Source organism: Procambarus clarkii, chromosome 9 (assembly GCF_040958095.1).
Source record: "Procambarus clarkii isolate CNS0578487 chromosome 9, FALCON_Pclarkii_2.0, whole genome shotgun sequence".
In the NCBI taxonomy this organism is placed as follows: domain Eukaryota; kingdom Metazoa; phylum Arthropoda; class Malacostraca; order Decapoda; family Cambaridae; genus Procambarus; species Procambarus clarkii.
In genome coordinates this window covers 16,459,230-16,472,720 of record NC_091158.1, presented here as the reverse complement: position 1 = coordinate 16,472,720, position 13,491 = coordinate 16,459,230, and the positions used below count along the sequence as shown (strand labels likewise).

General features: G+C 38.0%; 1 protein-coding gene across 4 annotated transcripts in view; it reads right to left on the bottom strand.

Moving 5' to 3' along the window:
* The window catches only part of LOC123766195 (protein bric-a-brac 2), a 28,693-nt gene extending 16,971 nt beyond the window's left edge, over window positions 1–11,722 (bottom strand). For 2 of the 4 annotated variants that reach the window (XM_045755151.2, XM_045755149.2), the window contains exons 1-7: window positions 11,584–11,722; window positions 9,289–9,373; window positions 7,600–7,685; window positions 3,990–4,538; window positions 3,208–3,381; window positions 2,511–2,630; window positions 1,283–1,390 (exon numbers count right to left, since the gene is read on the bottom strand). In XM_045755151.2, coding sequence (XP_045611107.1) covers window positions 1,283–1,390; window positions 2,511–2,630; window positions 3,208–3,381; window positions 3,990–4,538; window positions 7,600–7,685; window positions 9,289–9,307 — 1,056 coding nt within the window. In that variant the 5' untranslated portion in view covers window positions 9,308–9,373; window positions 11,584–11,722. Of the gene's footprint in view, window positions 1–1,282; window positions 1,391–2,510; window positions 2,631–3,207; window positions 3,382–3,989; window positions 4,539–7,599; window positions 7,686–8,219; window positions 8,337–9,288; window positions 9,374–11,583 lie in introns of those variants that run through there. The other 2 variants (XM_045755150.2, XM_069321186.1) reach the window with 2 other exon arrangements.
* Window positions 11,723–13,491: the final 1,769 nt, after the last annotated feature.

Genomic DNA, 13,491 nt, shown 5'->3' with positions numbered 1-13,491 from the left:
GATTAGAAAATAAATAGTCAAGAACACTGTATCAAGGCATTCTTTATGTCAGCAAACTGAACAATGCAAACACACAAATGAGGGACAAAATATATGCACAAAACAATTAAGTCCTATAAGGCATATGGAAAGAATGGTGAATGAAGTGGTAACTCAAAGAGAGAAACATACTGCTGGTGCACTTCCACACCAGGCATGAGAAGCAGTTGGCCAATTAATCTGTGGTCAACAAAAACACCTAAATTCAGGCACAAGATACCTAGTAACTGCAAAGGTAGCACAGAATATCAAGAGAATTACATTACCACTTTTGAAAATCACAAACAGGTGAGGTGTAGAGAAAATCACTCATCACTGGCCAAATATAGTTTAGACATAAAAGTTTGCTTACATACACAAAAAAAAAGAGGCATTCACTAATGCTTAAGTAGTAAGCCCCCCCCACCCTCCCTTCCCAAATAAATAATTACATTTTTATAAGGATAATAGAAGCCATTTAACTGAATATTCTAATGCCCACCCTGTCCTAACAATCAGCAACTAAGGCCAGTCAAGATAGAACATAAGATGGAACTTGTATTTTTGGGCATTGTTGTGGTGTCTGAGCCTGGAAAGGCTTTGGAGTTTTATGTAAATACAATTGTTGTCCATATTCTGGGCATGATTTTTCCCATGTCTCCCTAGCAACAGAATAGATCTGATGGGGCAGCTTGAAAACATCCCTGTTGCACTATTGGTATTTTGATCTGCTCTGACTGCACTAAACCTTAGTCATGCATCAGTAAAAGATCGCCTAAGGGTGCAAGCAAGTGTACTGCTCAGAAAATTGTTTTCCATACTTGTATATATTTGATGTTTGATATTTTAATACAACCAAATATAAAAAAATAGTTTTAAAAGCACACAGAAATCTTAATAGCGTGATGCATCAAATGAACAAATCCACAAGGGCCGTGACGTGGATTCGAACCTACGCCCGAGAGCATCCAAGGCGCTGCCTTAATCGACTGAGCTATGACATGGTCAAGTCGTAGCTCACTCAATTAAGGCAGCGTCTGGGATGCTCTCGGACGTATGTTCGAATCCTCGTCACGGCCCTTGTGGATTTGTTAGTTTTAAAAAGTTTGATACTGTAGAGGTTACGGAGCCTCTAATGCCAAACTTTATTCATGGTTTTAGCACCAAACCTGCAGATAAATATGGTATATATATATTACACACAAAATAAAACTTTCCTAAGTTACTTCAGTCACCTTTGGGGTAAACAAGACACTAGACACACCTTTTGCTGATGGTGACTGAGAGGGTTGTGTGAGCCTGCAGTTCCCTGAAGGTTGTGACCAGGAAGATTACGAGCTGCCGTGCCACCATCCCAAGGCTCTAAACTCACCTGAAAAAAAAACTTTCATCAAAAAATCTCCTTACAGTTATCATACAGTACAAACTTTACCTAAGACCAAAAACCATCTACTATACAATTGAAAATCTTCCTGCATCTTTTTGTTTTGCTTTCCCTTTAAATGAAGGCAATACAATACAATACTGAAGTCTAATTAAAACATACCAGCTACCATCAACAAAATTTTTAAAAATTACCAGACCTAACAGCATCTTGCATTTTATTAATTTCTATCATGTGTAAATGAATTATAATGAATCAATCAGATTTTCACTGTTTTACCTCCTTGTTCAGAACATCACTCAAGATTCTACTTAATCTTTTATGTTATTTCACATCTTGGACATGTCTCTGTAGCTGAATTAAGAGCTATGACCCCCCATAATCAATAACTTTCTTCATAATTTCATGGTAGAAAAGCACGCCCAGAAAGGATAGTAAAGTAGGAAAAAAGTACAGAAATTGAGAAAGAAATTATCCACACTGAGAAATTCATACATATATAAAATCAATCAAGTTCCCCAGTTTCACTTCAGTTTTCACTATGCTGTACTGTACTTATACAGACTGCTAAGTAGTTTCAGTTCAAATTACTCATTTACACAATCAAAGTGTACATTTTTTTTTACCCTGGGAAACTTCCCCAAATTATACCATCAAATTTTATGGAATAATAGATTTTAATTTACATAATTTGGAATTATGTGCATGTTTCCAGGAATGTATCCAAGATGTAAATACTGTATGAACTTGGTAATGTGAATTTCGGTACCCTGAATCTTCGGGTTATCAGAAGGAATTTGTGTTCATCGTTTTCAAGTAAACAGAGGGAGTATCCAGACAAGCCATGAAAATGTGAGGGGTAAACAACAGACATGCATAAGATTGTGGTACAAAAAAATTGCAAAAATTTTGATTTTTAGACACATACAAAATTCGGCTAACTCATATGGGGTGAGCCCCACATGATTCAGATTACTGTACTGAGCATAGACAGTAGAAGGACTGAAGTACTACTGTAAATGAAAAACACAGTACTGTATATTTCTAAATAGCCTAAGGCAATTTAAGTTATTTTCTTTGCTAAAAATATAAGAGAAAAGCAACATACATGAGGTAAACCAGAATGGTGATCAACACCATCAGTACTTGAGAGGGTTGACTGCAACATATTGGAGAAGGTGACACCCAGGTCTTCCCCTAACACACTTGCTGAGTCCTCTGCTTCTATCTAAAGAAAAGTAAACATATACAGTAGAATTTGTTCTTAATTACATAACATAAAGACACATGAGAATAATATATTCACTTCTTATTTTTAGAATTTCACTGAGCATGTGAGAATGAGTGCAAGGTGGACATAGCTTGAATGAAATTCAAGAGAACATATGATAAGAGATAATAAAGTGACTAGGGAGTGATAAGCAGGCTTGGAGTTGATTGAATACTGTTAAATGATCTGAAAAGTTTTGTAGAAAATACAGCATGTGTAAGTGTAATGGGTGTCTAGATTTATATTAATGCAGTGTACAATGCAGTTGTAATGTTCCCATGGATATTCAATAAACTAGTTATATTAGCATAGTAGCATCCCAGTATATAGACGAGGTTACGAAGGAGGTCTAAGTAAAAATTTACAATTTTTACAATGCACGTCTTTAGATTGCTAACAATTCGATACCAAAATGAAAGATGTAGCATAACAATTGAGGCCAGAACGCTTTATTGATTACAAATATTTATTTTGTGATGGGCATCCAAATTTTTTTTAAACCTAAAATTCTGAGGAAATCAAATATGATTTATACCTTAGGTCCATCATCTTCTTCTTTCTCTTGCATAAAGGGGTCACTGTCATAGCTGGACTTGGCCGAGTGTAAAGGGGCATCATAGTTATCGTGATAAGTTAGTTCTTGCTCTACTTTGATGTGTGGCAAAGATGGGAGTTCTACAGCTTCTAGAGATGCCTCGCCACTCTCAATCTGAAAAGGAAGAAAAAGACAGAGTTGCCATAACAACATTGTTTATGTCACTGGCATCTAGTGTGTCTTTTTCCTCAATAAAAGGGAAGTCAAGAATGAAAGTTATCATCTTATATTTCACAAGTTACTACATTATATCTCCATATTTTCAAGTTTTACAGTCTCTGCAACAGCATGCATTTGAAACAGCAAGTCACACAAAATTAACACAACAATGAAATAGGAAGCCCTCTCCCTTTCCTTTCCCTTTATAGGAAGCCCTTTCCTCTTCCTTTCCCTTTATAGGAAGTCCTTTCCTTTCCCTTTATAGGAAGCCCTTTCCTTTCCCTTTATAGGAAGCCCTTTCCTTTTCCCTTCATAGGAAGCCCTTTCCCTTTATAGGAAGCCTTTTCCCTCTCCTTTTCCTATCTAGGAAGCCCTTTGAATGAACGTGAAAAAATCCTCATCAATACCCCATTTTCCATTTTTAAGTGGTTGGGAAATATCCAAGGAAACAGGAGAGCAAATAGAAAACAAAGAAAATAAATATCTATAACAATCACCCATCCACCCTCCATGTCTTCCACACAATAACATCTACCACGCATTATTTCTAAATAAAAACTTACTCTCTCTCTCTCGTGATGAGGATTTGGTAATTGCTGCTCAACACAGTCCGGGGTAGGGAGTGAGGTTTCTTCAAAGGGTCGATCCCCCTGAGACTTGTCATCCTGTAATGCGTCTACTGGCTGTTCTACAATTAAAGAGGTACTTATTTTTCGGTCTTCAGCACGCCGTCTCTTTGGTGGTGGACTGTTGCGGTCTCCAGCATGATATTCTGCTGAACGATGTCGACTTCCAGAATTACAATTGCCTCCATCAGAGGCATGGTGTTTTGGCTGTTCATCGGGTACTGCCAATCCTTTAATTTTCAGACACTCTGCTGCCTTGATAAGTGACGTCAGTTCATTTTGTCTAACATTGACCTCACCAATGTACATATAATCCAACAAGAATTCAAGATCTTGACACTGGATGTCCTTTAAAACAACTACTGGGTTTTTGCATGGTGTGCGGTCAAATATGTCACAAAAATATTCACTACACGTGGACAAAACTAACTTATGGACGGGATAAAATTTGCCCTCACATGCCAGGGTCACATCTGTGTAGTTGCCCTGAAAGTGTAAAGCCCACTATTAAATACTACATAATCAAATACAAAATTTAATCATAATTAACACTTTCGCGCTCCGTGGAAACTCGCGGTTGACAGGGGGTAGGTAGCTCCTCCGTGCGGGTAAGCGCGCGGTGACACCCAAATGTGTATACTCGTTCCAGCTTTCTCGCCTTAATTCTCGTGCTACGTCGCTCGTTTTGGTATCATTGTGTTCGCAATTAAATTCTCTACAGGTGTGTATAAATATGATGTCCAAAAGCCTAGCGTGACTCCCAACAGCAAAGCGTAAAGTCGGCAAAAACGCACAAAATTAGTAACATGTGCATTCTCGTTCCATTTTTTTACCTTAATTCTCGTGCTACGTCGCTCGTTTTGGTATCATTGTGTTCGCAATTAAATTCCCTACAGATGTGTATGAATAAAATGTACAAAAGGCTGGAGTGCCTCCCCGCAGAAAAGCCTAAAGTTACCCGTGAACGAGCACCATTTTGTACATTGCAACCTAATGTTCAACTCGTTCAATTTGATAACATCAAATTTCGTGCTACGTCGCTCATTTTGGTATCAAATTGTTCGCAATAAAATGGCGATTATTTTAAAACTAGTCCCAGAATAATAGAGCAATAACTGGATTTTTAACAAATATTTTAATTCTGGACGCTCATCATCACAAATTTATTTATATCTTTCCAGTGTTCTGACATAAATATTTGTGTTACATCTTTCATTTTGGTATCAAATTGTTTGCAATAAAAAGGCGCACATTTTAAAACAAGTCCCAAGATAATAGGACAATAAATAGAATTTTAACAAATATTTTAATATTCGGACCATAGGGCTATTTATAATATTTCAAGTGTTTGGACATCAAGTTTCATGTTATATCTTTGATTTTGGTATCAAATTGTGTGCAATCTAAAGGCGCTTATTTTAAAACCACTACCAGATTGATGTGATAAAATTTAAATTTTTAAAAAATATTGTAATGAGTGACTCAGTATTGCGTCGTTGGAACCCATTCAGTAGAAAAATGAGTGACGAGATAGTCAGTCTGTGGAACGCGAAAGTGTTAAATACTACATAATATTGCTGTATTATCAAATTAAAACACTATATTTCACACAAATAAATCAATGTGTACATTGCTGAAGAGTATATGGCTACTTCAGAAAGATTAATTGGTGGTATTTAGACAAATAATGCACATAAAAAGTAAGCTACTTGCTAGACCAACAAAACATATTGTCATTTTATTTTCTGAACTAATGTACCCTTTAAGGGAAAAGTTGGCTAAGATTTGGTGGAGTATGGGCATGTCTTCCTATACTTTATGCAGTGGAAACTCGATTCAAAGAACCTCAATTTGGTGAATCTCTGGTTGAACACACTTTCCATGCCAAATTTACTCACCCATTTCAATGGACAAAAGTTCACCAAATCAGGGGATGTGTGGATTTCCTTAGGATATTGGGACCGAATTCATAGATGGAGGCAACATTAACAGAAATAGTTGGGGCCTTGGTAAAGCCACTGAGAACATTTAAAACTAAGTTCTATGATTCTTTTTTATTTCCAGTTGCAGACATTTCTGTTCAGTTCTGGACTTTTGAGATTTCGAGGCTTAGTTGCGAGAAATATGCTAGTGTGATTAAATCTCTTTAGACAGGTTTTCTTACTTGTTGCCATGACAGGTTGAAATTATAATTTTGCTAAGTGAAATTAGCTCATAGAGCATGGGAAATATTAGGTATAAACAGTAACACTTAATATGGCTCCGATCACATTTTTGATGATTTATGTACATGGACTCAACATTACAAGAAACAGTTGGAATCTTGGGAAAGCTATTAAAGATATTTAAAACCAAATTCTAAGGTTTGTTTTCATTCTGAGTTGGCAAGCTTATCATTCACACAGGTATGCCCTGCTAGCTTTTGAAAATGAGTTTTAAGGCTGGAGATATGATAAATATATAAGCTAGATGTGGTTAAACTTTCTTGCAGACATGTTCATTTGGTAGTTGTGTATTATATTATAGGTTGAAATGAAAATTTCGCTAAGTTCCGATAGGGTATGAGAAATACATCCTGGAGGCATCTCCAGTTGCAATAAATTCTTCACTGCTATAAATTGGGTTGGTCCCATATAGTTCGTTGAATTGAGGTTGTACTGTATTATTTTCTCTGACTCCTAGTCTATCCAACACCCTCGCCTCCCATTCTCCCTCTTTCTCTCCCACCCTCCCCCCTTTTATTCTCTCCCACCCTCCCATTCTCCTTCTCATTCTCTATTCCTCCCTCCCAACCATTATTTCTCAGAACATGTAATAAATGTGCATAGGAAACATGTAACATAACAGAACTTTATTTTTACTATTGGTTACTTACTATAACACTGTGGGTACTTTGTGTGTGTAGTGAACCGTTGAAAATATGTTGAAAAATATTATGGAAACCAAACCAACATTTTGGACTTCAAAAGCGTCATTGGTTGTCGTTATCAGAGGCAATCCTACTTAACCACAAGTGGCAAGAGGGATGACACCAACCCCCTCCTATGACACTCCCCATATAATCACACATCATCATGCAAAGCAGCATGAGTTTATGCGCAAGAGCCTGGCCTCCATCCTCGAGCAAACCGAGACAAACACATTCTTTTATAACTATATAGTATTACATGGATAATAATTCCAATGAAAAGAAAAATATTGTACATGATAATCAAATTTTCTTTCAACTTATCTAAGCTTACTAGGCCTCCATGCAAGTTGGTTGCACAAATTATTTATCTCATGAATTCTTTAAGAATGGCTATACATCTACCACCTTTACTGACTTCAATACTGAACAATCCATGCTAAATGGAGCATAACCAGTGAGTATTACACTATTTCCTGGATTCAAAAAGTCTATACAATATTATTTTCCATGCAATATGGAAGATAACAAAATGACCAGGAATGATAACCCAGTCAAGGATGCCAGTGTAACAAAAATGAAAACCCTACGAAAGCAATGGCTGAAATATAAGAATAGATATATATGAGAAGCCCCTACCTTGGTCCTGAGCCCACTAATGATATGGTAGAATATACTCTGGTGGTTATTCCACTTGAGGGCTAACACTTCTGCTTCCATTTTGGCTGAAAAGAATAAACATACCTTAAGCCTTTGTCTCATGACACATTTTAATACAAAAAAACTTTTGATCGTTATAAAACATAGGTAGCATTATACTTTACAGAGAGTACTGCAGTAGTAATTTTAGTATTTTAGTAGATTATAATACTACCACTTGATAATTCTGTATGATTTTTATTAATCTGTAAAACATATTTTGGTAAAAGCACTTGTATTTTCCTTGCATAATAATCATTATACTGTATTCCACCTACACAGGGTGTGGAGGTAATTGCCTGAAAGCAGAAAACCAATACCACAAAAATCAACAAAAATCCAGACCATTAGTTGAAAACCTGATCCAAATATGCAAGAAATTCAGATTTAAAAAAAAATTGCCCTAGTTTGGCCATTTATCACAAAATTTTCTGGACTCTCCTTATAGTAAATAGTGCAATACATATTTCAGCATATGCAGATATAACAGTAACATTAATAATGATTTTTTTACAGACAAATTATGTATGAAAACATGAACAATCTATTGATTCACTTACATTTTTGTAACACAGGTTGGTCTTAAATACTAAGAGCACAGCACAATACAGTTAAACTGTAGTACTATGTCATGCCATCTGTTACACTCTTGCAGTCACCCTGAACTGGTCTTGAAGTCCTCAATGCCCATGGTTAATGCCATTCTATCAGCTACAAATGGTAACTGCATCAATAGCTAGCCCCGGGCTACACTGCTGTGTATATCACTGGTAGAAGGCATCATTCAAATCCTCATGGTTAAAAGGTTTCAATGTTTGTGTTGTGTCCCTTCTCCTTCCATCATTGCTCTCCATTTTATTCCTAACTATATGATCTGCATTCATTGCCTTTTATACCATCAACAGCACAAATATCAATGCCATACACCTCTGCCAACCACCTTGGCTACCCAGCTATGATCGCATTTCTCTAATACCTCTATCTTATTATCCATAGTAAGGAAGTGCCTTTTACCCTTGTCTGAGGAACCCATATTACTCTTGCCACTCGCTATGGCTTCAACTCACGAATAATGATAAAAGAACAGCAAGTGTAAATGCTCAAGTAACAAGAGGAGACCACACTCACACAAAGAAAAAACTAACAATCTGTATATGTGCCCTCACAATAGGTTTGGATGATTCAGAAAAATGTCATACACTCGTTTGTACATTTTATAGTACAGTACATGATTAGTAAAGCAATTCCAAAATATAAATGCATTATTTTAATATTTACAAATTAAAAAATGCAAGATTAACAATACTGTAATTAGGAAACAAAATACTGGCCTGACTAGTATGTAAGGCTTTACCAATAATCTTCCTTCTGATGTTATGCCTAACTTTGTATCTTACAATTCAGCCCGTATTGGCCTTGAAGGCCAATACATGAACACACTATGTAGGCCCTAATCTACATGAAAACCCTTCGGCTGCATTTCTTATATCACTTTCTCGTATTTGGACATCTATGTTGTACTGCCTCCTACATCAAGACTTAAAACAAGAAATTACATGACATTAGTGTGGTGGTTCAATCAGATACGAAGTAAAGAAAATCATAATGACACCTATCCAGACGCCATACCTTCCTCATTCGACAGCATCACGAAGAACGAGCACCATCAAGTTCCAGAAAATCATCCACAGCAGCACTCCAGCACTTCATAAGACTAGATGTAAAGAATAGTTTAATTAAACTCCATCCATTTTAGTCTTGGTGTAAACTACATGGGTACATAAAATGTTAAAAACTTTTTCATTCTGGCCTACTGTTTTTCATTAAAGCTGTTAGCAAATGTTATATTTTGTCTTTTTCAACTCTTGTCACCTGCCAGAGGAATAATTTGATGCTTTAAATACGCTAGAATGTTACTGAACAGGTGATACATTAATTTAGAATGGAAAATTGTGTAGGTTTATCTGTTCAAGTTTATATATGATATTTCCTCAAAACTATAAGAAAAATACGAAAACGCTTTATCAAATATTCCAAAATATTATTAGAAAATTTACTATAAGTCTCAAATATGGCAAAACTGATGTTAAAAATCAAGACAGCCAGTTGAGCCACTAAGAAAAGGTCTATACTGTATATATACTGTATAAACATATCTTAGATCATCTTCACCTTCAATTTTATGAAGCTATCCAAATCTGTATCTTCCAAACTCATATTATTCATTTCAGCATTATTTCAGCTTTTACACAAGTAAGATATTAATACTGCATCATGCACCTTGCAGCATCATTCTGCTTATATTTTGAATTAATATTTGTATAATTATTATTAATTATAATTATTATTAATACAAAAGTGATTAATACCTGGCAAATATTTAATACTTTATCGACATTTGTTTAAAAAAAAAAACATGAAGGTGCAATAGTTATGTCGCTGTGTAAATCCAATGTTGGGATTTAGACTCGAGGCAAAGTATTGTCCTGGAACCAGTTAGGTTATTCAGTGCCAACAATCCTTTACATCCAGGTCTCTAGGCAGTGTTTAGTGCGTGGTGTCCAATCATAGTGACCAATCATTCCACCCTGCCCAGATCTCTCACTTGTAAGGTAAGGATGCTAACCACTACACCACAGGGTGTGCCCAGCTGTGCAAGCAAAGAAGGGTCCTACTGTCTATTTCCAGAGAAAATTTGACTGGCCTATACAGTACTTACTTTATAACCAAGGATCTTAAAACTATATGCAGACAATGAGTCATATTGTCTCATCGTCTTAAAACTATATGCAGACAATGAGTCATATCGTCTTAAAACTATAATCCCTAATCAAGCATTTGTCTCCTCTACAGGCAAAAGTAACTATTTACTGTAATTACAGTATTTAAAGAAGGCACCAAGCTGTAGAGACTATGTAACATTAGTACTCTTCTCTGCGAGGTACATCACCACTCACAACCCAGGCATTTCACCACTCTAAGTTTCTCCCTTACTACTATATAAAAGGCTTAAAATTTTCATCCCTAGTCACCAGTCAATTCTGAGGGAACACCAGTACCTGTTATTAATGAATCTTAATGGGTATCAACAAAAAGGATACAAGGAACTTTATTTTAAAACCTAATCATTTCATCCAAAAATATCCAAATGATTACAATCTACTCTTATACTATAGCTTGTAGTCTATGCATAGCCTCTCTAAACTTTCATTTTAAATTGCTAATTTACTATATTGTTATAATGTAACATAATGTGCACTCTTTCATGAATGTCAGGTCCCTAATGGGGCAGTGCATAGACTGCAGTACCAGGTTGCAGTAGTGTATTGGGGCCGGTGCTCATATAAATACAGTATTGAAATGCAGCATTTGCAAGGCAACTAGAACAATTAGTTTTAACTAAATACCATACAGTGGGTATGTATCATGGCCAAAATTTATCAACAAGTTCGACACTCAGCAAGCTTAATATCTTAATTTGAATTTACACAATCTAATATATTTTGAACAATTCTCTCAAAGAAAAAATCTACCAACACCAACTGAAAAGCCCATCCAAATCAAGGGACCTTGCCAGCCAGTCTTCCTCCCCCCTCGACCCCCAGACAAAATTAACTCAGAGAGGCCCCCCCACCCCCCCAGCACCGTCAGCGTCAGGCCAGCTTGGGGCCCTCTTCATCTCCAGGCAACACTTCCTCAGAAGCCCTCTAGTAGCTTCACAGCATCAGGCCTGACTGGACCTCTTCCCCACATCCAGGCAACACTCCCTCAGGAGCCCCCAGCAGCGGCAGCGTCAGACCTGGGGCTCTCCTCTCTCACACACACACATACATACATCAGAATCGCCATCATTCACTCGAGACGCCTCAATTCTCTAGTATTATGTCGTGCCCTCAAACTCTCGTGACTTCTATTACCCCAGACCTTAGTGCCTGCGTCTGGTGGGGGACATGGCGAAGGGTGAGCTTCTCGGGGAACGGTCGTATTCACCAACTTAGGCGAAAACAGAGAGAATACACTCGGGGTCAGTCGCCTTCATCAAAACACCTGGGCTGTTGCGGGGTCATCGCCATAATACCGACGCTCTGACATGACTAATGTCTTAGGCAACAATTTTAGTTCTATGTTGTAACATTGATTATTACTGTTTTTTATGGGGGTTATTATCTTGCCAAGTCTTTCACTGATGGATGAAAATAAATTAACCCACTACTCTCTAGCGATTCCTTACCTTACCGGGTATGGAGCGGGAACAGCATCACCTAAACAAAGGTTGAAGTGAGATTTAGTCGCCATATTGGAGTACCTTATTTACAGCTCCAGAAGTTTTGGGTTTGGTTTTCCATTCCAGGAAACTGGAAGCCTGTTAAGATTACTGAGGTGCCCTTCGATAAGGAAGGTCATTTCCCACGATGAATGGGCTCGATGATCCACAGTTATTTTGGTACGTGCAATAACAGGTTAATTTTTTTCATGAATCCTCAGACTCTTCTTGACCTTTGTTTTGAATCAGTTTTCGTTCTCCAGCTATGTACTGAATGGAACCATTAAGACCCGGGGAGAGGTGCGGATTTCGATTCCAAGTCAAGGAGTACTGCATCTATTGCATGGAAGACCTGCTGTGAGGTAACCCAACTTGAGAAGTTTAAGGGTTTAGTGCAGGCAAATATCATGTCGCAGGAGGCAGAGGTTAGATAGGACAAAATAGGCCCGTCCCCACGAGCCGTCAGTAACAAGGTTCTTTTTCTCAAGACTTTCTCAAGAAAATATGAAGAGAAAGCGTTAAACCGGTATGATTATATTACACGTGAAAGAGATATGAGGACAAGGAATTTGAATATAAGGACAGTGAGAAAGAAGTCTAAGCCTAACCGCTTAGACTACAGGGCAACGAACGCCGGCCTGCAAGAAGTGAATAGACTCCCCAGGAGGTGTCCCGCATCAGTAAATTATGGCAAATGATTCATCTGGACCCCTACCAAGCCACGAGAACCTCAAACAGTCATTCTGGCGCGTTTTAACAGCCACCATTGCGGTCACGGCTTCCTCACACAAAGGAAGACAAGTACCACCTTCGAACAAATCCACAAGGGCCGTGACGAGGATTCGAACTTGCATCCGGGAGCATCCCAGACACTGCCTTAAGATTAAGGCAGTGTCTGGGATGCTCCCGGACGCAGGTTCGAATCCTCGTCACGGCCCTTGTGGATTTGTTCATTTGATGCATCATGTTATTGTGATCTCTGTGTGTGAAGTACCACCTTCATTTGCTTCCATACCAATGGCACCACAGTAATATATAAAAAAACAAAACTGGAGGGGCACCTGACACTACAGTACACTGCTTCAGCTAGATGCTAGTTAACAAATTTATGGCCAACAACACAGAGAGATCAATTAAGAATTTGGAAAATTCAACCAACGGTCAGCTTCAAGACGACATGTTCACCCTAGTCGCATCCGGCACATGGCTGGGTGTCTGGCTTATCGTCCTAACCTTGACGTGGGCGAAAAATTTCACACACCTGCCTCTACGTCTCCATCTTGACATGGACGACACATTCCCCACACCTGCAGCAACGTCCCCATCTTGACGTGGGCGACACATTCCCCACACCTGCAGCAACGTCCCCTTATGGACGTGGACGACACATTCCCCATACCTATGCAGACGATGAGTCACAATAACGTGGCTGAAGATTAAACATCCAAACTACAAATCTGAAAATTAAGAACTGACGACATTTCGGTCCGTTTTCGGTTTCATTTTCAGATTTGTGGGCTGGGGTATCGTCTCCATGGCTGCCGGAACATCCCCATCCTGACCTGGTG